This window comes from Centrocercus urophasianus, unplaced genomic scaffold, assembly GCF_019232065.1.
Source record: "Centrocercus urophasianus isolate 14NV4802_14NV808 unplaced genomic scaffold, USGS_Curo_1.0 seq_10, whole genome shotgun sequence".
Taxonomy (NCBI): Eukaryota; Metazoa; Chordata; class Aves; order Galliformes; family Phasianidae; genus Centrocercus; species Centrocercus urophasianus.
The window spans coordinates 22,045,404-22,070,173 of record NW_024884142.1 but is presented as its reverse complement, the minus strand read 5'-3'; the positions used below and the strand labels follow the sequence as shown (position 1 = coordinate 22,070,173).

At 38.3% G+C, this 24,770-nt stretch overlaps 1 protein-coding gene across 5 annotated transcripts in view; it reads right to left on the bottom strand.

The window, feature by feature from the left end:
• Positions 1-24,770, bottom strand: part of FAM135A (family with sequence similarity 135 member A) — an 81,669-nt gene that overhangs the window by 21,024 nt on the left and 35,875 nt on the right. For 3 of the 5 annotated variants that reach the window (XM_042825502.1, XM_042825585.1, XM_042825830.1), the window contains 11 exons: positions 21,183-21,322; positions 20,997-21,067; positions 20,502-20,675; positions 17,426-17,552; positions 16,888-17,041; positions 15,296-15,373; positions 13,005-13,054; positions 11,070-11,225; positions 3,661-3,734; positions 3,216-3,370; positions 662-2,972 (listed from right to left, as the gene is read on the bottom strand). In XM_042825502.1, coding sequence (XP_042681436.1) covers positions 662-2,972; positions 3,216-3,370; positions 3,661-3,734; positions 11,070-11,225; positions 13,005-13,054; positions 15,296-15,373; positions 16,888-17,041; positions 17,426-17,552; positions 20,502-20,675; positions 20,997-21,067; positions 21,183-21,322 — 3,490 coding nt within the window. The remainder of the gene's footprint in view (positions 1-661; positions 2,973-3,215; positions 3,371-3,660; positions 3,735-11,069; positions 11,226-13,004; positions 13,055-15,295; positions 15,374-16,887; positions 17,042-17,425; positions 17,553-20,501; positions 20,676-20,996; positions 21,068-21,182; positions 21,323-24,770) is intronic. The other 2 variants (XM_042825673.1, XM_042825748.1) reach the window with 2 other exon arrangements.

Genomic DNA, 24,770 nt, shown 5'->3' with positions numbered 1-24,770 from the left:
AGTACAACACATTATGCTGCTATTTCCCATGCTCTGGTAGCAGCAGGGGTTATCTGGGAAACTGTTATGTTTGCATTTGGGATTCCTGACATTGCTCTAAATTTGGGCTTCCTGGTATCCCAACTGCAGTGTAATTGCAGCACTGTAGTCTCTGAGATGTTACACTTTATTAAGATCAAAAAATAGGGCTATGCTATCAGATAGCTTTACAGTGAATTAGAATGGACAAAAAGTTACAGGTGTTTTTTTGCTTTCATGTTTTTAAACTTGAAGCATATTTTCCTATGCTTGCTATTTTAACTATACTAACTATATTTAACTATATTTTATAGCTTACATTTCATTAAACACCATCAGAACATCACTTTAGGGTCAAATGTTTATTTTTTTAAAAAGGAACTTATTAAAGGAACAAAATACGTGCATTTTGCTTGAAGTTTGTCTAACCACATGAAATTATGATGTAGCTGATTTAAGGAATTCTATGCTAACACATTTTTTACTTGAATATCTAAAATGTGATGCTATTTGAATGTGCATAATCCACAAGCCACAGTTTTGGGGGACTCTCTGCAGCCTAATGATGCTTATTTTCCCCCTTCATATTATATTAACATCATTTCCAGAAGCAAACAAACTGTGTTTTAAAACAATCACTTACGCCAGCATTTGAGGCTTTGGAGAGCTTTCATACCAGGAAACAGGCGAAGCTGAGCTGTAAGATGTGCTGCCTGGCTGCTGCGTAATTGCATCAGATTTGTTCCTTGAAGAACAGATAACATTGCAAGGAGAGTCTCTCAGAGAAGAAGGAAAAGACAGACAACCAGGAGTACAGACGGGAGGCACAGTCATTCCATCACGCAGATGCCCACTATCAATCCTTTCAGACCTCAGGGCTCTTTCTTCTGCTAAGTCAGGATCTTGGTCAGCACCAGAAGCTCCATCTAATATACCATAGTCTGCTTCTTCATAATACCCATTTTCAATCATTTCTTGATCCTCCTCTTCTTCATCGTCTTGTTGGGAAGAGCAAATAATTTGTTTTTCATATGTTTCTTTTTGAGGGCTAACAGGATTGCTGTTGTCCATAGGCCAAATATCTGAAATATCTGTGCTGCTTCGAGAGCCAAAATAGTTTTCTACAAGCCCCTGCTTTACTATATCAGTACTACTGGTTGGAGAAGGATTATCAGTACCAGTGTCACTTTTAGCTGCTGACGGTTCTTCCACTGCCTCCTTCAGTTCTAAAGGCTCGTTATATTTTCCTTCATTTGGTTTTTCAACCTCATACCCTGCATGTACAGATGAAGAACCTGGAAGAACAGATGGCTCATCCATGCAAGTAATTTCTAAATGCAATTTAGCTGTGTCTTCTGTAGTGTTACGATATCGTTCTAGGACCTGAGAGTCCATACACGTTGCGCCAAGGTCTGCCTGTGAGCTGTTGCTTTTCACATCAGAAGATGTAGCTTCATCTGAAACAACTAAGTGTAAAAGTTCTTTTGTTCCTGAGAGCGAGGAATGTATGGACAGAGTTTCTTTATCTGAATGCCCTGAAAATACAACACAATGGTGCTGCAGATTGGTATTTGATTTTTTACTGTCATCACATTTTGGCAAATCAGTTGCTTCAAGATCCAGTACAGTTTTACTGTCACTTAGCTGGCATTCAGGTACTATAGTTATCTTTGAATTTTCATCAGGTGACAGGTCATCATCATCTGAAGGCAGAGAATTTATGGATGTCAAAGATGATTGTATTTCACTTACAGCACTAGTACTCTCAGTACAATGGCTTTCCAATGCATTTTTTATAGCATTGTCTGGTTTCAGTAAAAGCTGAGGAAATAATCTCTCAGCATTGCATGCACTTTGCCCTTGAACATTTTCAAAAACCTGATCAGGGTTGGGGAGAGTTGCAAAAGAGCTCGGTTCACTTTCTATGCCAGAATCTGAAAACCTAGAAGAGGCGTACGTCACATTAACGTCTGGCAATTTAGTGACATCTCCGCTTACAGAAAGCTGGCTTTCTTTTGTAGATAAACTAGGCTGATTATTTTTTACTTTTGTTAAGATATCACTGGTGTGTTGGAAGTTTTTTTCATGGACATCTTCCTTTTCAAGCATTGGTTCTCCTGAACGCAACTTGTTTCCAGGTTCTGAAGTTTGAATACTGGGTGTCTGCAGATTCTCTCCTTGCACTCCATCTTGTGGAAACTCAGCCCATGATCCAATATGAACAGTTACTTTCTCCCCTTCATAAAGATTCTTACTACTTGGTTTGACCTCAATTGTCCTAACTCCCAAGGAAGCTGGCTGACCTCCATGACAACCTTCAGGTGTATCTCTGGCCTGTAGAGCACTATCTGCTTGCACAGTTCCAGGGCCTGCCTGGGAGATAGTAAGTCTACCAAAAATAGCCATGTTTTCACTGTGCACGGGGCTACCCTGATTTGGTTGAATACCTTCAATCTTAGCAGCCTTTTCCTCACTTCCAGATGACAAACACGCAAATTCTCTTTGACTTATTTGCCTAGTGCAAGGCTTTGTATCACAAGGAAATCCACTTACTGCAGGGTCCAGCCCTTCATTAGTATTACATGAAGGCCTGCCTTCTGGACTTTTAGAGGCATCTTCCAGTGCTGCACTTTTCAAACATTTGTAGCCTACTAAGACCACAGAGTCCTTAGAGTTCTGTTTCACAACTTTTTTTGTATTTTCAGGTTTCATTGTTTTCATGAGCTTAGTAACCTTAACTTTGGGTTTATTTGCATCTTCATTTTTCCCTTTCAAAGACTTTGTTAGCATCTTTTCATTTTCTGAATGCCGAAGGCTGGAGGCACCTGCAGGTCTTGTTTTCAACTCCGGGCTAATGAATCCAGCTACGAAACCTTCTTCAGCTTCAAATTTATCCAGTTTATTGGACTCCGACCTTGGAAGATTCTGAACTACCAACCAGGGTACATCCATATCTTTTATCAAAAAAAGTGAGAAAAAAAAAAAGGATTGGTTACAAGGTTATGCAAGTGACTGAAGCTATAAAACACTAGTAATCATACAACTTCACACAACCTAACAACTTCAGTCTAAAGATTACCTAGCAAACAAATGTATTCCTTCAAAGCCACCAAGAAATGTCAAGAAAAAATACTTAGTTATTACATCACTTCTGCTCTTTTCTTCAAAGAGAAAACCACACTGGGAGGTGTGCTTACCTTCAGTAACTGAATCTAAATACCGATCTTCAAAGATTATAGGCAAGGAGTTCGTATCTCCATCTAGTTCACTGCATTCAATAGGAAGGGGTGGAAGAGAACTGCAGAAGGAAGTGTTTTTTATAGCTGTACACATCTGTAGGTGGCTCTGAGCACTGGAAAAAAAAAAAAAAAAGGTAGTCCTACATTAAAAAGTAGAACTGTTTATTTTTATGTTAATATAAATTAGCAGTAATTTAATTCTCTTTATAGATGCTTTTCCCTAGTTAGTTCTTTAATAGAAAAATCACACTATGGTCTTCATTTGAAAACTTCAAATCTCTAGAACATTATGTTTCTCTTGGACTTATGTAAGTATTTTTGTAAGACAGTACTTCTATACAACATAAGCCACAGAATAATAGTACTATGTGCTACGTATTTTGCACTTCGAAAGTCTACTCACTGTAGTTCTTGATAGGCAAGGGCAGCCTGCCTAGGATGCTCAAGACAGAAGAACGCTTCTGCAAATCTACGCACCTGCAAGATCCAAATACAGTTAGAGCTGAGTTTTGTATTACATAAAAGTTCTGAAAATCCACCAGTATTCCTACACTGCAATATTATTCACTTGTATGATTAATATATATTAAAGTTTTTGTGTTTTTTTTTGCTGTTTTTTTAATGTCTGGACAGGTGAGGGAAGAGGATACCACAGACAAGATTTGCAAGTGTGTATGTAGTAGGTGACTGCGAGACACCCCTCGGGATGTGACGCGGCAGGACCTCCCCAGCTCTATGATTGATGTGTGGCACATGCTTTAGGGGCGCAGACGAAGCACATAGGGTATATAAGCTAGAGTTCACGTGTAATAAATGCCATTTTGCTGTCCATCTCATTGGTGTATATGTGCAGTTATTTGGTCCTGACCTGGTCAGGGTTAGCAGCGTAGGAGGCAATGCAACACAAGTGAAAGGAGAATTTTAACTTGTGTAGTGGATGGCTGAAGGGAAATGTATTATACTCAATGCCTGCTGAAAATCTGATAACCAAAAATTCAATCATTTAAATCAGGCACACCTGAAACAATAACACACAAAAATACCATGAGAAATTTCAGAGAAAGGAAATGACTGTTTGATGAGCACTTCTAAATGTGCTTGAGAATCAGCTTCAGAATCAGAATCACATTCCCAAGAAGCATTCCAAACGTTTCATGAATACCCTCAATCCTACAACTGTTGTGCAAAAAAAAATCTATAGTTTGTAAAGATTTCAGCTGCAACTGATAAATAACAGTATGTGTGCTGATTACAAGTGCTTTATTGAAGACATAATTGTATTTCTGAAGTTAATAAACCATAAAATATTAAACTGTTATTTCATGACATACGGAACTTTGTTTTTTATCATCAAGTAAGCAGAGATAAAATAGTGTGAACTCTACAGCAACTTACTACAAGTAAAATATAATCAATGTATTGAAAACACAGTTTCTAGAAAATCCAAGTTAAGGTTTTGCAAAGCAGATGTCACCCATTTCAAGTATTATATTAAAGTATTACTTCGATCTGAATGCATTTGTTTAGAACTTTTGTTTTTGCAACTGCCAATTACCTGCATCGAAACATGCAGTTCAGTGCAGTGTGACAGTATGTTTTGTTTGTTGAAGTATGACAGACAAAAAGCAAAATAAATATAGGATAGAAAAATTGCTGTGGAATAAACACTGAGCACCCACACACTGATGAGTAGCACTCCTAAGATGCTGGTTCTCAGTTCTCCTATTTTAGGACTTATCAAACTGAAAGAAATTATTCTGGAAGAACATGTTCAGACCTACCAGAAGATGTCACTATGAAACAAAGATCTAAAGTGAACTAATGGTGTACAAACTTTGTTTAATGACCTCCTATAAGTAACTTTTTCAATAGAGCAAAAGTGAGAGCCTTGCTAGTGGGATTATTGTAGCTGATGAACATTCTAGCACAACTACATATATCCTGATGTTTTATGAAACATTTAAAATCTGGTACAGCATTTTATAGTGAGGTACGCAAAGTGATAGCTAAGCATCTAAAATATTTAATTTCCTTATGACCTTATTTTCTAAGGATACTCCAGGAGAACTGCCCATTTTGTAAGCACCTATGCAAAGAGGGTGATTTGACCAAATGCAAATGACAGGCGTTCCAGGGGGCCATAACCAGCCAGATGAATGAGTCCCTGAAAGTGTTCATTTCTCTTAGATTAATATAAAACCTCCCCAGGGAGAACTTGCCTGTGAAGGGTACAGTCTATAAATACTGAAAGAAGAGAAGGTATATTTAAAAGAGCTTTAGGCACCTGGTAGAGACCAGAAGAAAGCATCCATTTCCAAAATACTGATATTATGTGGAAGGACAGAATTTTGTGTAGTACAGAAATCTTATTTCAGAAACTGCAGATATTCTTTCATGAAGAGAATTAGTCAAATCCCACCAAAATTCACTAATCAGCAAGTCTGCATCAGTTGACCTGCAGACAACGCTGCTAATTGAAACATGATCACTGCAGGTTTCCCCCAAGTTTATATAAGAATTCTCAAGACTGTCAATGCAAACTGCAAAATATTATAGTAAGTCCTGCAAAACAGTATCCAAAATAAAAAATAATCCATGCTCTTAAGAATACCAAGGCTCAAATTTACCATCTCTTTTTAATGTAAAGCTTTACTGAAGTTGTGGATTGCTGACTCCTGCTCTATTGCCATGTGGGAAGTCCAGTGGCACTTGCTCTACTTACGTATATTTTAATTGCACATATTTGCAAAGTATTCACAAAAGCTCTTCTCAACTTGGAGAACAGGAAACCATTGAGATATCTGCAAATTAGTCCTTGTTAAACTAAATACCATCGCATTGCTGGTTCTCTGTAAGTTGGCTCAGGTAAAATTTCCTTCTCAGTGCTGTATTATTCAGCTTGTGCCAGAAAGCAAGCTTAGAGACAACCTGCTTGCTCTTTGCTATCAGGCCCTAAATAAAAAAGCAAGTTTAAGATTACCTGTGTCCTGCTTTTTAAGTCTTTGATGTTTGGATAGATACCGAGGTATCCAGTAACTGCAGAACTCAGTAAGCAATAGCGATTAGTGACTTCCTTCAAAAATAAAACTAGCTTTATTACATTTTTACATATTTGTATTATTATTTATTAAAAATATTTTTTGTTTGTTATAACGAGTGAGCTCTGAGCTCAAGACAGAAAACTCAGAAGATTTATACTTGATATTGCTCAGCAGCAAGCTGTATAGATGACTACTCATGAATCTTCTGCAAATGCAGATTCATAACCCCGGAAAAAAATATTCCAACAGCTTTTATTAAAGAAAGAAAAAAAACCAGATTTTTTTCATATTAAAGAAGAAAAAATTGTATGTAACATTGAAAAATAGTGATAGATACTAGAAAAAGTGGAAGTGAAGCATTCTGTTGTGCCTTTGTCTTTAAAGAAGGGAGGTAGGGAACTCCAGATTTTGTGAAAACGGGAAAATATCCCCAAAATACTCTAAATACAAACAGTATTTCAGTCCATACACCCTTATTAATTACTCTGGTGAAAGGCTGGACATGAACCAGCAGTGTTAACTTGCAGCCCGGAAAGCCAACTGCATCCTGTGCTGCACCGAAAGAAGGGTGGCGAGAAGGAAGAGGGAGGGGATTGATTGTTCCCCTCTACTCTGTCCTTGTGAGGCCCCAGTTGGAGTATGCAACCAAGCCTGGGGTGCTCAGCACATGAAGGATGTGGAGCTGGTGGAACAGGCCCAGAGAAAGCCACAAAGATGATCAGAGGGCTGGTGCACCTCTCCTACGAAGCAAGGTTGAGGAACTTGGGGTTATTTAGGCTGGGGAAGAAAAGAGTCTGGGGAGACTTCATTCTGGCCTTCCAGTACTTGAAGGGAGTTTACAAGTAGGAGGGGGACCAACATGGCCTCATCGTCAGTGACAGGAAAAGGGAGAATGTCTTCAAACTATAACAGAGGAGATTTAGGTTAGATGTTAATAAGAAATTTTTTACTCAGAGGGTAGTGAGGCCCTGGCCCATGCCCACAGAGCTGTGGTGCCCCATCCCTGGAGGTGCTCAAGGCCAGGTTGGATGGGGCCCTGGGCAGCTGAGCTGATGAGGGACAGCCCTGCTCATGGCAAGGGGATGGACTTAGGTCAACATTAAGGTCTCTTCCAACCTAAGCCACATTATAATTGTATGATATAGTTCTACGATGTTCCCTAAAATAAATGCAGTAAATTTGAATTCATAAGGTATATTGAGAACTAGAGAGAATGACATATCAGAGATTTTAAAAACCATGTTTAAGAAGGTAAGCACATATCACTACTAGCATACAAAACACTGGGTAAGTTAAAGTAAAAATCTCAATCCTTCTTTTGGCTTTATTCATCGTATAAATGTACAAATACTAATTTAGCAGCAATTGAATGCTGGTGCAGGTTAAGTGAAACAGTTTTCTCATTTCATAGCTTCCACTGCTGTTGAAAGATTCTAGAATTTATATTAAAAGTACAGAAAAGCTAGTAAGATTCAGAGATGTCCAGTAAATTGATCCTATGGCTAACATTTCCATTCCAACAAACAAGTCTTGCACCCTTTCTCAAAAAGTCCACTTAATGTACAGAATAGATTATCTGCATTATCACATTTCCCTCTTTAAACAAGTCACTGTATTCTTCATAACCATAAACTGAAAGGTTTGCGAAGGTTTTTTGATGTGAACAACAGAATTGTTGGTTAGATAAATCAAACCTCTGCAAACTAAAACCTTAAAATGGACTTTATTTTGGATTGTGACAATATTGTTCGCGTGTACTCTCATTAACTGGATCTACTAACAAGCTCTCTGAAAATTACTTTACAAAGAGAACCCCCAGATGAGCTTTGAAATGACCTCTTAGATGGATGTGAAAAATGCATGGATTATGATGTCAGGTGGTAAAGATGTAAAGCTGGCCGAAGACCAAGTTGTGTGTTTGGGGAGTATGGGTGGTGGGTAGTTTTGCTTATTTGTTTTAATGAATCTTACTCTCTGAAAAATTTTAACTGTTATGTTTTTTCAAATCTATGACCACAAAAGAGGGGACAGAAAGATTTATTTATTAGAAGATAAGGGGAAAGGTTTAGTTCATATGAGAAAATATTTCACTGTGTGCTACAGACAGCCTGCAGCAAGTGTAAATACACATACACACATCAACAGATGCACTGTGTGTACAGTTACTATGATGTATCTATTTTTATACATATGCACACATACATGCTGGATCATTTCCAATTTGACTTTTTTTTTTAATCCCAATTCATAACTCTTTCAAAGGCTATACATGCTGTAAATTCTCAATTCAGAAGAAAAATATATCTAATTTTATGATGTAAACAAGCAGTCTAACTGCAGTAGGGAAGGAAAAAGGGTGAGTACAAGGCATAGCTCCGACAGAAAAATACTTAATTCTACAAAAATACATCTCCCACAGACTGCAATTTGCCTTCTGAACTGTGTTTCACATTCAGAAGTTCAACGAAGTGGTTTGGAAACAGAAACAATGTACTTTATGTATTATGTTTCAAGAATATATGCTAACAAGACAATACATAAACTAACAAATGGAACAGCAGTGCCCTTTATGATTCCAACTAATCTTCACAAATAAAACTAGAAAAATTAGAATTTGTATTTGCATTTTTATATGCATTTCATTACAAGGAGCCCCACTAAGAGTACGAACAAGCCCTTTATAACATCAGAGTTAATACAGAATCACAGAACTGTAGGGGTTGGAAGGGACCTCCAGAGATCATCGAGTCCAACCCCCTGCCAAAGCAGGTTCCCTACAGCAGGTCGCACAGGTAGGCATCCAGGCAGGTCTTGAACATCTCCAGAGAAGGAGACTCCACCACCTCCCTGGGCAGCCTGTTCCAGTGCTCCGTCACCTCACTGTAAAGAAGTTCTTGCACATGGAACTTCCTATGCTGCAGTTTCCAGCCGTTTCCCCTTGTCCTGTCTCCACTCACCACTGAAAAGAGTCCGGCCTCTGCATTCTGCCCCTCACACCTTAGATATTTATAGACCTGGATCAGGTCCCCTCTCAGTCTCCTTTTCTCAAGGCTGAACAGACCCAGTTCACTCAGCCTTTCCTCATAGGAGAGATACTCCAGGCCCTTCACCATCTTCGTGGCCCTCCGCTGGACTCTTTCCAAGAGATCCCTGTCTTTTTTGTACTTGGGAGCCCAGAACTGGACGCAGTACTCCAGATGAGGCCTTACCAGGGCAGAGTAGAGGGGGAGGATCACCTCCCTCGACCTGCTGGCCACGCTCTTTTTAATGCATCCCAGGATGCCATTGGCCCTCTTGGCCACAAGGGCACACTGCTGGCTCATGGCCAACCTGTCGTCCACCAGGACACCCAGGTCCCTTTCCACAGAGCTCCCCTCCAGCAGCTCATCCCCCAGCCTGTATTGGTGCATGCAATTATTCCTCCCTAGGTGCAAGACTCTACACTTGCTTTTGTTAAACTTCATCTGGTTTCTTACTGCCCAGCTCTCCAGCCTGTCCAGGTCTTGCTGAATGGCAGCACAGCCTTCAGGCGTGTCAGCCAATCCTCCCAACTTCGTATCATCAGCAAACTTGCTGAGGGTGGCCACTATCCCCCCATCAAGGTCATTGATGAAGATGTTGAACAAGACTGGACCCAGCACCAACTAGAGGAATACTGCTGGTTACAGGTCTCCAACCGGACTCTGCACTGCCAATGACAACCCTCTGTACTCTGGCAGTCAGCCAGTTCTCAACCCACCTCACTGTCCACTCATCTATCCCACACTTCCTCAGCTTTGTTATAAGGATGTTGTGGGAGACAGTATCAAACACCTTGCTGAAATCAAGGCAGACTACATCCACTGCTCACCCCCCATCCACCCAGCCATAGACAACATCATAGAAGGCCACCAGGCTGGTCAAGCACAACCTCCCCCTGGTGAACTCATGCTGACTACTCCTGATAACCTCCTTTTCTTCCTGTTGTCTGGAGATGACATCCAGCACAAGCTGTTCCATCACCTTTCCAGGGACAGAGGTGAGGCTGACTGGCCTATAATTGCCTGGATCTTCCTTCTTGCCCTTTTTGAAGACCACAGTGACATTGGCTATCCTCCAGTCTTCAGGCACATCCCCCATTCTCCAAGACCTCTCAAAGATGACAGAAAGCGGTTCAGCAGTCACCTCCACCAGCTCCCTCAGCATCTGTTGATGCATCCCAACGGGTCCCATGGATTTAGGCAACATTGATGGTGCCTAGGTGCTCTCGGTCCACTTCTTCCCTGACTAAAGAGAAGTCTTCCATTCCCCAGACCCTCTCACTAACCTCCAGGGTCTGGGATTCCTGAGGGAGAGCTCTTTCGCTGAAGACAGAAGCAAAGAAGGCATTCAGTATCTCCGCCTTCTCATCATCCCCCGCTACCATAACACCCCCCTCACTTAGTAGGGGAGCCAAATTCTCCCTAGTCTTCCTTTTACTGTTAACATACTTAAAAAAATGCCTCTTTTGTTATCCTTTATCACCTTTGCTAGATTCAATTCCAGGTGGGCTTTAGCCTTCCTCCTTGCATCCCTGCAGGCCCTGACAACATTTCTATATTCTTCCCAAGTGGTCAGATCCTTTTTCCACATTTCACGGGCCTTCTTCTTCCCTTTGAGCTTGTGCATGAGCACCTTGCTCATCTACACAGGTCTCCTGCCACTCTTTCCTGATTTCTTGCTCAGAGAAGCGCACTGATCCTGAGCTTGGAAGAAGAGCTGTTTAAATGCTGACCAGCTCTCACATACTTACCCTTAATGTGTGATGTTCTTGTGCTAGTAATGCTGTGACCTCCTCTTGTAAGGTAATGACCTCCAGAAATTGCCCCCAGAGAGCCATCAGAAGTGAGCAAAGCTGAGCAAGATTCATATTTATAAGTTCTGCCAGTTCATCAGGATTTTCCATTTTCTGAAGATTGGAAAAAAGATTTATGTTATTACTAGATCACGATTGACAGACAAAATTTATAAAAGGGTATTTCATCTTAGTAAGAATTTTAATTGAAATACAACTTCCAAATAAGAACTGTTTTGTCTAAGTGTTAGAAATGACATAAGTCATGTTACAACACAAACACGCTGTTTTAGGTTGCTTTAAATGTTATCCAGATGTTTTTTAGGATTAGGACTTCCGATGTTAAGCTGAAGCAATTATTCCATTAATAAAAACGAGTTGCAACTACTGTTTCTAACATTTTCTAACATACAAAAGTAGAGTGTGCTTGAAAGGAATAGGAGTCTGAATTAGAAAGCAGGAAATTGATATTTGATATATTAGTGCAAACTTGATGCAACCTTGAAGAATTAAATGAAGACATTTTCATTTTAGAATATTAACTACTTGTGATAATGTTTGTACGTCATCATATACCTATAGACACTTTAAGCATGCTCAGGAATCAATGTTCTGATATAGGCTTCCAAGAACCAGGCTACACAAATTCAGCTCAAAGCAAGCTTTTCTTTCTTAAAAATGTACTGTAATCCCAGCATACAGCTCCATACCAGTCAAGTGTAAATTTTAAGGCTTCTGTCCCCTACCATTTTAGGAAAACGTTTTTCAGAAACTCGTTGGAGACACATAAGGCATTGAGGCAAAGCGTTAAAAAGTACAGACAGTAAAGACCCAAACTTCAGCACTATTAAAGAGGAAGCAGAAAAGAGGATTATGAATACTGAAACAACAACTTAGTAGGCAAGATTAGAAAGAAGAGGAAGAACTTTTGAAGAGAACTGCATAAAAGAACGGAAAGGAGAAAAAGGAAAAACTATAAACATAGTTTAGCAAGCTAAGGGAAAAACTAATGAAAAGATAATCTTAACTACTGGAAGAATTCACAGAAGCTGAGTAAGTGTAAAACAAACAAACAAACAAAAAGAAACCACCAGAAAAAGCTCAGCAAAAAACCTCATAACTTTCTAGTTTATGAAGTGAGATTACCAGCTACTCAGGGAGAGCTAAATGTATTGGCTTTGTCTCCAGTACAAGTGACCCTTTTTCAACAGCAGTATTACATTCCTTGCAATTGTACTAGTAGTATAGAAATGAAAAGTAACTCTGCTACAAAAGCTGCATAGTTGGCCCACTAAGCAACAAAGCATGGAAAATCTTAAAAACTGTTCTCAACCTTCCGCTTTAAACTCATCTGTGATGAGGAGATCAGCTGTTCAGCTGAGGATAATTCTGACTGGTGCGCATGAAAGAGTTGAGGAGGCCAATCTAATCTAAGAATCATCTAAGTGGACAGTATTTCCTTGAGAATATATGGAAAAGAGGAGACAGCATCAGGACAACACCTTGCAGAAGTGGGGAGGAGCTGGAGAATCTGCTTTTGTACAAGTTTCTACTACTCAAACTTAGAAGTTTTGTTATTTGACAAGTTCAAAAATAAAAGATTCAACTAATGAATGCAGAAAATTCAAAATGTGATTTCAATGCAAGCAGCCCATCTTTCTATAATCCTCAGTTTCATAATCTACGAAAGCTACATGACCACCAGATCAGTAGGGAAGTTTGTGTATCAGCTGAGAATTTCTCTGTGAAAGAAGAACAGCTGAAAGAAACGCTGGCAAAAAAACCATACATGCAGTATTATACAGGAAAGTATTTTATTCCTAAGTAGCACATGGAATTATCATACTCTTACTTAACAGTTACTTCACTTGTTTAATAAATGAAAAGTATTACCTTTACTTCTTCACACAGTTCTGAAAGACGAACTTCTACATCGATGTTTTCTGGAAAGATGAGAGTATATATTTATGAGAAACACCTTCCAAGTTGCAGAGCAAAGACAATTATCTCACAGTCAAAACCATTAAAAAGAAAAGAGGCTATCAAATAAAACTTCATACCATTTTAATTTCTACAATGAGCTTCAAATTAGTATATTATAAACTCTTACTAAAATGATTTCATACTAATTACTGATATTGAGGACAGAACATGATTAATAAAAAATGGTTTGCAACTATGTATTGTGAACATTTCTCATGAGACCTTGGCAAGGATACCAGTTTTTCATTCCAAGCTGCTCTTGCAAACTATGCAAGTTAGATTACATAGTTTGCATATCACCCTCTTAGCACTGCTCAGCTATTCAGCAGCAATGTCATCATTCATAACTGAGGTAACACAACTGATTTTCCACCTCAGATTTTCCAGGCATTCTTTACTTTAGCACCATTTTTTCTATGGGCATATTATTTACTTGATTTGTGAGCCACATGGATAAAAACAGATGCTTTGGTTGTCTGAGGATTTACAGCTTTGTCAAATAATTTAATTATTTTCTCTCTAAATAGCTCAATGTTAAGAGAAACATAGTCTTGCATAGTATGGTAGCTTAAACTCGCTCAGAACCTCAAATGACTTATAAATAAGGAATACAGATGTAGTCCTTTATGTATGATATCCTTTCTTATTAATAGTTCCAATTCTAGTCAACGAAATCCAATCAATTAAATAATAAATTTGTACAATGATTAGATTTCTTTCTACACGTGAGGTACCAGTAACAAGGGAACGATTTATAAACCTTGTATTACTTGTAACAAATATTTAATTTCTATAAAAACAGTATTAAGGAAAAATCACTATTTTATTTTAGAATCTACACCAACAAAACACTCTTGCAAACTCACATTAATGAACCTAGGATATGGATAGTGAAATAAATTTACCAACAGCAATATTGTGTTGACTCATCTTCAGCTGACACCTTCTAGATTTTAAGTATTTATTGACTTTCACATCATTGCTACACGTTATACATACTTAGGTTTAAACACAATGACAAATTAATTCAAGAAACTCCAAGGTCTGAGAAAATATGCATCTTACAGAAATGCAGGAAGTTCTCAGAAGCAAGTTTAGAAATAGTTTGGAAAGAAACTACTTATACCTATTAACTAGAGGCCACTTGATAATTATTCTGAAAATATCTGAAAACAGTTTATATACCATTTGGATATTTATTTTGGGGTGTTTGTGGCCACATAAATTTTGTCACTAATGGAAAAAGAGATCTGATTCACTATGAAACACAACACTGAATATTCACCCTGTTTGTCACACTGAGATTGAGGACAGGTTTGAAACATTTAAAACTAATGTTTTACTAATCATTCCAATTCTAGTCAATCAAATCTAATCAATTAAATAAAAATTTCGTACAGTGATTTGATTTCTTTCTACATCTGAGCTACTGGTACCAAAGGAAACAAAAAAAGCACTGACAAAATGAAATTAACTGTTAACATTTGATAGCAGTGTTGTTTATCTAGTATATACCTGATGAAATTTTGCTGGCTCAGCTGAAAGTGTTTTGTTTTGTTCCTTTTTGTAAACAAAACCAAAATGCAGTTGTACGTGATTAACGCCAATGTCCGCGAGACTCAACTGCTACTTTTTTCTTTCCCCATTGCAAAGTGCCTTGCACTTAAACAGCATGGTTTGCATAACATCAAACCAGCACTGACACTCTCCAAAGGTGGGTTGTCCATTGAGATGTGGACAAATGCACTCTAACCTTTGAGAATGTCTTGTGTAGGGTTTAGAAGAATCAAATCTCAAGAAGCCAGAAGCAATTTGAACGTATCTCAGGAAGAAGCGCTGTTAGCTTCTAATTATTTAAAAACCAAAATCAAACAAACAAAACCAACAAAACCCTGAGTCCATAATGATTTAAATAAAACTATCATTTTTTGCTGTTTTATTTAAGTTTATGACAACTGTCTGAACTCTTCAATTACTTTTTAAAATTAAAAACAGAATTACACAAAACCAAATAAATGAAAGATTTTACTTTCTATACTCAATCTAGAAATTAATAGCTCAATTCTACAGACTTCTCTGGAGTTTAACGTACTCTTATTATGGCTGAATAGTGAAACAGCGTTCCTGTTTAGAGAAGAATATAGTATTTGATGTTATTAATAAAAATCTGAGGGATTAAATCACCTGCTTTGAAAACATACCTAGGTAGGCGTCTCTCTGGGTTCGTGGAAACTTTCTTCTGAGAAGGCGTTCATAAAGGACCTGCATGCTGGCCTTGGCTAGTTATAGGGATTGCACACACATGACTAGTTACTACACTCCTTCTTTCATCTGTGATTTATTATTTGCCTTAAAGTTAGCAGAAAAGCTTATGGCTAGCCTAGCAATTAGTGCAGTTAGAGAAATACATGAAAGCATATAATTTTGGTGTAGTTTATAGATTAGATATCACTCATGATAGACATTACACTCTTTTATTTCCTGAAACCAATAATATGTAAAAGCTCAATTACAGTAACTGAGTTCAAGATGATCGTGCATGCTTCTGCAAAATCACTGTTTTCCTTAAATGGTATGGCAGAGCAACAGCAAAGCAAGCAGACAAAACAGAATTAAGGAGGTTATAATTTAATTTAAAACAAAAAATAGACAATTTGAGATTTAAACAGGGCAAGAGACTGTCTTCCATCTCATATATAAAATCACCAAAAGGCAGTTCGTTTACTTCAAAAATTGAAAGAAGTGATGATTTTGTACTTCAAGTCCAGAGAGCTTCAATTATTTTGTAGAAGATATAATAGAAATGTGGCTTTCTTTTCCTTTCTTTTGTTATTTTATTTTTATTTGTAACTGTTGATGAGTTTAGAGAAATTAGCATTAATGATAAGCACTGGTTATTTTGCATGAGCAAAGGGCGAGTAATAACAGCACAATTAGTATCCATAGTATTAGTTATTTTTGTTACATCAATATTCCCAATCAATGTATATATAAAATAACTGGAATAAATGAAGAAAAAAATTAAGAAATAAGAAAATAATTATGGCAGAAACTTTAAAAAAAAACCAAAACAACACAACAAAACAAACAGCACAGGAAACAAACAATCAGCAGAATCAGTTCAATGCGTATTATAAATGTAAATACTGTTTTTCTCTTAATGTATTTATTTAGAATATTTCTTTTCAAGGTTGCATTTCCCTAAGCCAAGTTACCCACAGAAATGAGTAAAGGTCTGAGCCAAGTGCTGCTGAAGCTTGTGTGAATCTTTGTTGTGACTACAGTGAGGAGCAAAAGATACCTCCTGACAATGCAATTCAGTTGCCAGCTTCTTTCTATCACATCTATTTTGTGAGTGTTTTAGGGGAATTTAAGGTCCTCCCTGAATCATTTAAATATTGACACGCAGTCTAAGCCTATTCTTACAGTAACAATAATGCCAACAGATTCTACTTGGCAAAAAGTTCATTTTGTTCTTACAAGTTAGACTAAGAGTTGAGTCATTCATTTAATAGGGCGTTCCCCTCCATATCAAGATTAAGATAACCAACACAGAACTACTCTATGTAGTGTTTTCGCTTCTATAAAGAAAAAGCTTCAGTTTGTGGTATTTTTCTATGCATAAACTTGTAATGCATTTGTCTCTGTTCTCTTTAATTATTAAATTCCAGCTGAGTTTGAGCAGAAGGATTTTAGATATATAAGACTTATGAGAATAATGCCAATTCAGTCAAGAAGAGGAGATAATTTCAGGAAAAAGCAAAAGCTGTATGTTTTATTAAATTCAACATACCCAGTTCAATTCGGTGAGAAGACGGGAGCTCCTTTGTTATCATAAGGAAATAGCTATGTAAGCCTTTGAAAGCAAGCAGCAAACTGGCACAAAGTGTATAGTGGAAATTATAGGCATGGCTGAGGAAAGACTCTGAAACAACAAAACTGCAACCCTAAAAAAAGAAAAAAAAGAGGAAAAAGATTTAGGTGTACTCATTTGATACAAGGAATGAAGCGTTAACAGAATACGAAGACGTGCAAATTGCCTCTTTTCATGAACCTCATTCAGCTTTTTGCAATTCTCAGTGGTTTGCAGTATCTTAAAAATGAAGGCTAAACACTAAATATTGTAAGCTTTCCATCTGCATAATCTTGAAATATGTAACAGCCTTCTGCAAAATTTTTCTATTTTCCCATATTATGTGACACAACAAAATAAGTCTTAACAAAGTTCATTCTTTATCAAGTAATATTTCTGCAGAAGATAAGTCTTATTGAGATAAAATTCACATCACCCTACAAAATACAAATAAAACGTTCAGTTGAGATATTCTTACATCAGCTGATAACTGCTTTGTGTAGTTATTGCCAAAGACCACACTTTCCAGAGAAGGAATCACAGAGTCCCTATTCTGTGCTGGTGCATTCCTGTTTAACCATGTATTCTTCACTGGGCGAGGAAAACTGCAAGAAGCACAAATGAGCTGGTAAGTCCAACAAGTTACGTGTCACAAATTTAGCACAGTTTTTTTTGTTTTTGTTTTGTTTTGCTTTTTAAGCTGTTTCTCAGTAATATCTTGGATTTCTTTAGCATGGTGGGCTGCCCTCTTAGAACTCCTCATGCAGGGACTGCCCAGAAGCCTCAGTTAGTCTACAAGTGCTACATCAGGGGAGCAGTTCTCTTCCAACAGTGTCTCCGGCTCACTGGAGCAATTTAAGAAATTATTGCCCTGAACTGTTCTGCTGTTGACTATGTAAGATCTTTCTTATACTTTCCAATGCAACTAATTCAAACACGTTCCTGAAAGTTTAAGCTATACAGATCCATTTTGATCTGTGACAGGTGAGAAGCATTCATTTTCTGGCATCTTTGATGGGGGGGGACTCTTCTTCCTACAAGTGAAGCAGTAGCAAACAGTTGGAAAGCTGTCACACAAACCGCCATTGCTTCTTTGTAACAAAAGCCTGACCTCTGCTACTGAAGAGGAAAGCCTATCAAGGACTGCTGGGAGAACAAAGCATCCTATAACAGCAACTTTGTGAGGACAGAGCAGGGGAAAAAGCAGTGAAAGAGGAATGAATGCAAAAAGTAGGAGCTTTTAGACAGTGGGCAGGAATAATCAGTGACAAGTTGATTAAAAAAACTAGCCTGCACAGTGACCAAAGCTGTAACCAAGTAGAATCACCTCCTCTCTCTTGTGTAAAATATTAACACCAAGTGTTCATTAGAGAAGGAGGTCGTAGATGCTAGTCTGAAAAGGAAAACGCCCAGAAAGTGACTGCCTAGCAAACTTTCATCTACAAGAGTAAAAGGAAGGAGGAAAGAAAGAAATCTGCTATCATAAGATGGCTTGGGTTGGAAGGGACCCTAAGGATAATAAAGTACCAATATCCTGCAACAGGCAGGGCCACCAACCTCCAGATCAGGTGCTAGACCAGGCTGCCCAGGGCCCCATCCAACCTGCTCTTGAACACCTCCTGGGATGGAACATCTATAACCCCTCTAAGCAGCCTGTTCCAGCACCTCACCACTCCCTCTGTAAGGAACTTCCCCAACATACAATCTAAACCTTCCCTCCTTGAGCTTAAAACCATTCCCCCTTGTCCTGTCACTGTCTACCCTAGCAAAAAATTGATTCCCCTCCTGTTTATAATCCACTTTTAAATACCGGAAAGCTGCAATGAGGTCTCCTCACAGCCTTCTCTTCTCCAGGCTGAACAAGCCCAACGCCCTCAGCCTAACTTGTAAGGGAGGTACTCCAATCCTCTGATCATTTTCTGTTCATGTTCTTCTACATGCTCAGGCTTTTCAGAAAGCCAGAGATACCAGCCAGACAAGGAGATGGCAACTACAAAGTATTTGCTAAATATTACAATATAGCATAGCCCAGTTAAAAAAAAACACTGTACATTTGAAGGTTCTTTCTCCTCCCTGCCCAAAATTGATGAAAAGCCCAACTTGGATCCTTAAAATAATTTCATCAACACCAGTAGCATCCTACTTTTAAGATAACTGAAGCAGCAATGAAGTTGTTTTGTTTTAGCATCTCCTACCACATGCTTAGGAAGCTAGAAACTGAAGAAACACTCATACAAGAATATACAAATTTTCTGCAACCTTTTAAAAAGTCAGAAGGGACAAATGCATTTCTGACTGAAAATCAGTAACAAAGCCTGTTTTTTCATTTTCTCTCAATAAACTGAAGTTTGACCCTATAGCTAAGGGATGAACACAGGTGAAACACTTGAATTTCACTTGTGTTGTATTTTAACAACTGACATTTCATATAAATGCTGCTACTTTAAGTGTGACATCTTATTATGTGAGATCCTCAGACTAGTAGTAGGCTCAGATATTCCCACTCCTCACTAACTGCTCCTCCCTTAAACAATGCAGACACTCTGAAGTGTCCCTTCAGAGACATGAGAGTTCAGTTCATTCAGTCAGACAGTCTTGCCTCAAACTCATCACCAAAGCCATTCAACTTGGAGGGAAGAAAAAAGAAATAAAAGAAATTACTTGAATTCTCCGAACTAGCACAGTCCTAGAATGACATTGTAACATACGTGAATACATGTATTTGCCAGGAGGTGAAGCCAGGTGCAAGCAGTGAAAATTCCTTATGCTAAAGGCTTTAGTATTCATATCTCCATCTGATTTTGAATATGAAAAATCCTAAAGCATTTCAAGTCTTCAATACCTTGAAAGAAGGCAATGACAGGTACGCTAAAGATAAAGCTTCGTCTGTGTGGCTGGCAGTATAGCCCTTTACTCATGCTTATTTTTGAGATAGAGAAGCAAAAAGATTGCAATGGATGATACGAGCTAATGAAAGAAAAAGGCTTCAGTGGAAGCTAGGTAAAAGCTTATTTAAAGAAAAAATGAAAACCCTAGGTTTTATTTACTTTAGAAAAGGTAAATGCATCACTTGCAGACATCACTGCCATTACAGTAGTAATTGAAAACAGAGAATACAGTCAGCAAGAGATGCTCTATTTCTATTACACTCAATGATCGTTGTGGGTACCTTAAAACTCAGGATATTCTATTAACAGCATCCACTTCAGTCACTAACTAGAGTCAGCAGATGATCTTGCAGATGAAGAACATGAATAAATGTTTACACCTATAAATATACATCCATCCATACAGATATTTATACCTACCTTCTCTGTTCTCCACTTGTATTATCTCTCTACTACGTTACATACGCTTATTTCCAACAAAAACAAATTCAAAATTTGTTCCAGATAACTTAAAAGACGTTTCTCCACACTCTGGACCTTGGATACCGGAATCATAAAGAAAACCCCACTGCATTGAGACTTAACTCCTTCCTAAGTATACTGTGGTGACAGCATTTCCATTTGGGCACCCGATACTTCATTTACATTTTATGAACAAGAGATTACCTTATCAAGGGCTGATGCAGAGCAACCAGAGAAGCATGGACTATAACCGATATGACAGAAAGGTGAAAGTAATCAAACATAACATTGACGTAATGATGAAGGCCCCGGTGTAAGTTAAAGTGCAACTTTAAAGTTCGGCTACTAATTGGCTGTAGTGTGCTCAGGTCATCTGGTCTAAGAGTAAAAAAAAACCACACACAATTACAGTGTCTGTATTTAAAGGGTAACGTGCAAGCAAGTTATTAACAATCAGTACAGATAACAATTTAGCACTGGTGTATATTTCAGTGCAATAGCACCTTCCCAAGGGAAAAACAGTATCAAAATGAATCAAGCTGGTTATGAAACCTTAACAGGCCTCAGCGTTGGATTTATCTTGTAATCTCATATATGCCTAATAGGAACACAGTACATCTACGTATAACACAGTTTTAATTAGTTTAAAAAGTTAACATATGCTGTTGCTGTAATAAAATCTTCCAAATTTAAACTTACGAATAGTCTGTATCCGTGAAGTGTAGGTCTAACGTTAGCAGAAAATTCATTTCATTAAGAGACTCCTCAATCTAAAAAGAAATTGTGAAAGCATGAAATTTTTCAGGTCCCTTATTTATATTAATTCAAACTGCACATAACAAGGAGTTAAGCATCTGAATACAGTTAAGATGAATGGCAGATTACCTTCCTCTCATCTAACAGCATTTTTATTTTGAAAATCATCACATCGTTCACAGAAACTTCCTCATTTTTGTAGAGAATCTGAAATGTTTTACTGTAAACTATATTGTCATGGATTGAAGCAGGAAAGGCAAGATCTGCACCTGGAAAGAGAAACAAGTATTAATGTAATAGTTCTAGCATCTGGAAACTCCAGAGCAGTTAATAAAGTATCCCAACATTCCTATCATTTCCATGACCACATTTATAAACATTACACCAACAAAAGCAGCAGTTTCCATTTTAGTCAGCAGCTAATGGAGTTTGAAGGAATGTTCTTTGTTTCTAAAAAATACTTTATCAAATATATTTGAATGTAATTCACTTTTAATACAATTTCTAAATCGAAGAATCTATAGTAAGACATTTGAGGCATCAAAAATTCTAACGTTATTTCATTAATCATTCCTTTTGCTTGGCAATGTTTAACCATACTGAGATCTCAGAATTAACTACAAATGAGGCAAAGATGTTAAATGACACGTACCACCACTCCACTGCATTAATCAAGAACAGAGGTGGTTCCTCCTTTCCTTCCAGACTTTTGCATACTACTCTGGCCAGACCAGTTCAAAATCTATCACCCGAATCTGACATTTCTTGATCAGTATGACGCTTCTGCTTTCAGCTCAGAAGCTGCTCATCAAAAAGAGTTCAGAAAAATGTGATAAATGGTTGGGGAATCCTTTTCCAATAAAGGTCAAAAGAATTTTGGAAGAAAAGCGAAAGGGAATCGTTCTTAAAAGTTCCCAAGGAAGTATTCAGCAATAATTAGCAGCAAGGGATTATCACACAGGAAATACGATAACAGCCACAATCCTGTGAAACAATGCATAGAAGAAAGTGGAACTTGGAAGAACTGAGGCAACAGAAAGGACAACAGTTTCTTATCAATCCTCAACAAACAGCCTCAATCACATTAAACTCTTCCACAACACAAAGCCTTAGAGGTCGTATAAATGGGAGTGTGAAACTTTGATTAAAAAAAAAAAATCAATTTTTTTTTTTTTTTAATAATTTAGGAATACACAAAAGACAAAGAAAACTGAATAAATACTTCCTGCTTTACAGCTCTGGAGCCCACAGACCATTGATAGAAAATCACTGCACAAGTCTGTGTATGGCAAATATTTGCACTCTGTCACCTTTGTAACATTTTAGCTTAACCTTCCATCAGAAACTGGAAACCTGTAAAAATACATTTTTCTTTGCTGAAGTGCTTTCATATGCATCATCAATTTAGGTCTTCTGGACAAAATAAAAAGGATAAATCATTAAAAGGTAATTCCCCTACGCAAGGCCACGTTCACCTTGTATCAATCCATGTCATATGCTAGAGGTGAAGGGCAGCGAGGGGATGGTTTCATGTTACACATAATCTGACAGAGCTGTACACCATCAGCAAAAGGGATTCTGCTACTGCAGTCTGATATAAAAGCAGTAATGGAGACACACGGCCAAGGTCCTGCTTCCTCTGCACCACCAGCGCCTTGAGTTATAGCCCTTGGTTCCGCTGACCTGAGCATAACATGAAACTGCATCCTCGGAAGTGAGAGAGGAGAAGAAAGGAAGAACTAGTGCCAGGAACAGGCAGAGCCACATCTACTTGGGGTCAAGGTCTCACAATATGAAATCAACAAGGTAGAACTATTATTTTTTTTTTAAATCACTAAGTCAACACTGTACAGTCTGGACTAGGCTATTACTAGGATTCTATCCTCACAAAAAGCCTCCTCTGCCACAAAGAAAAAACAGTGGGGAATGAATAGGTGGATAGTGATAGGACAAGGGGAAACGGTTATAAACTAAGACAGGGAAGATTCAGGCTAGATATGAGGAGAAAGTTTTTCACACAGAGGGTGGTGACGCACTGGAACATGTTGCCCAAGGAGGCTGTGGATGCCCCATCCCTGGAGGCATTCAAGGCCAGGCTGGATGTGGCTCTGGGCAGCCTGGTTTAGTGGCTGGCGACCCTGCACACAGCAGGGGGCTTGAAACTACATGATCATTGTGGTCCTTTTCAACCCAGGCCATTTTACAGTTCTATGAGTCCACTACATGAATTAATTTTTTGCACAGTGAACATTTCTACTTCATTCCTAAAGTGTTTCTTTTTCTCCTGAAAACTACTGTTGAGTTTCTTACAGAAGAAGAAATTCAGAAGAGCCTTAAAACTGATACAACAAAGTACAATTACCAATGTTTTTCTTCAACTTCTTCAATTGTGACTACATCACCTTTCAAGTTACAAGAACGCTAGGAGACCTTTGCAAGGTTGGAGCTAAAGCAAACGTCTTGCCATGTCACCACTAACTCACTAGGTCCTGAGTATTTCAAGTGAACTACTAAAGGACACAGGAAATAAAAATGGAAGAACCATGGATTTATAAATCTCATGATCTCATGAAAAGGAGGGAAGGGCTGGGTAAGGGATAAGAAGAAGAGCAGAGGAAGAAGCTAATTTAGACTGAGGTTAGATATAAGGAAAAAGTCCATTGCAGTGAGGGTGGTGAGGCTCTGGAACAGGTAGCCTAAAGATGTGGTGGATGCCATGTGCCTGGAGACTTTCAAAGCCACGCTGGATCAGGCTATGGGCAACCTGATCTAGCTGCGGTGTCCTTGTTCATTGCAGGGGAGTTGGACTAGATGACCTTTAAAGGTCCCTTCCAACTCTGAGGATTCTATTCTAAGCAATAGGAAGAAGGGGAAAACCGAACATGTATAGTTAACCTGTGGAAACAGAAGGAAGATCTAGATCAGACAGCCTGCAGGAGAGCGGAAAACACACAGCTATGGTAAGGAAATGGCTGTTGACTTGCAAGGAGGCTACAGAGAGCTAGAAGTAACTAGGTGAGGTGATTTGGAATAAAGCGGGAAAACCATGACTTTGTTGAGGAGAATGAGATTTAGAAGAGAGATAAGTATTAGGAAAACAGAACAACAAAAACATCTGGTTGACACAACGTGTCCTTCTCAAGGAGAGCTGTGGGCTCCTGTACAGCCTCCTCTATGGCCAACAAACAACAGACACCTACGGTCAGTGGGTCAAACTTCTTATGCTGTTCTGCAGACAGCTTAATAGCATCTATTTTCTAAAATCATGACAGTCTCACTCACTGGTATCAGCTACTCACCAACCTTCCGTTGCAGAGCTGTGAGCAAAATCTACAGTTCTGCTAAATTCAGCAAGCAACCAAAACAAATAGAAAGCAGAGGTCCTCAGCAAAATAAAACACAGTCAAATCCACAAGAAGGACAAATGAGTATGTCAACGGCATTTTTACCACAAAAAGAAAAAAAAAAACAACCAAAAAGCAAAGCTGTAGCATGATATGCATTTAACTAGCCAAAAAAAGAGCAGCTCTACTCATCCTTTCATTGACTAAAGTGGAGGAGAAGGATATAAACTGCAGTGGCACAACAATTACAGACAACAATCTGATATGCCAAACTGAGAGGGGACCCCCAGTTTGGGGGGTTAGAGGGTATTATTTTTTGTGAAATAGCTGCTTATCTGAATGAGTTCACCACTTGGCCTCCCAAGTCAAACAA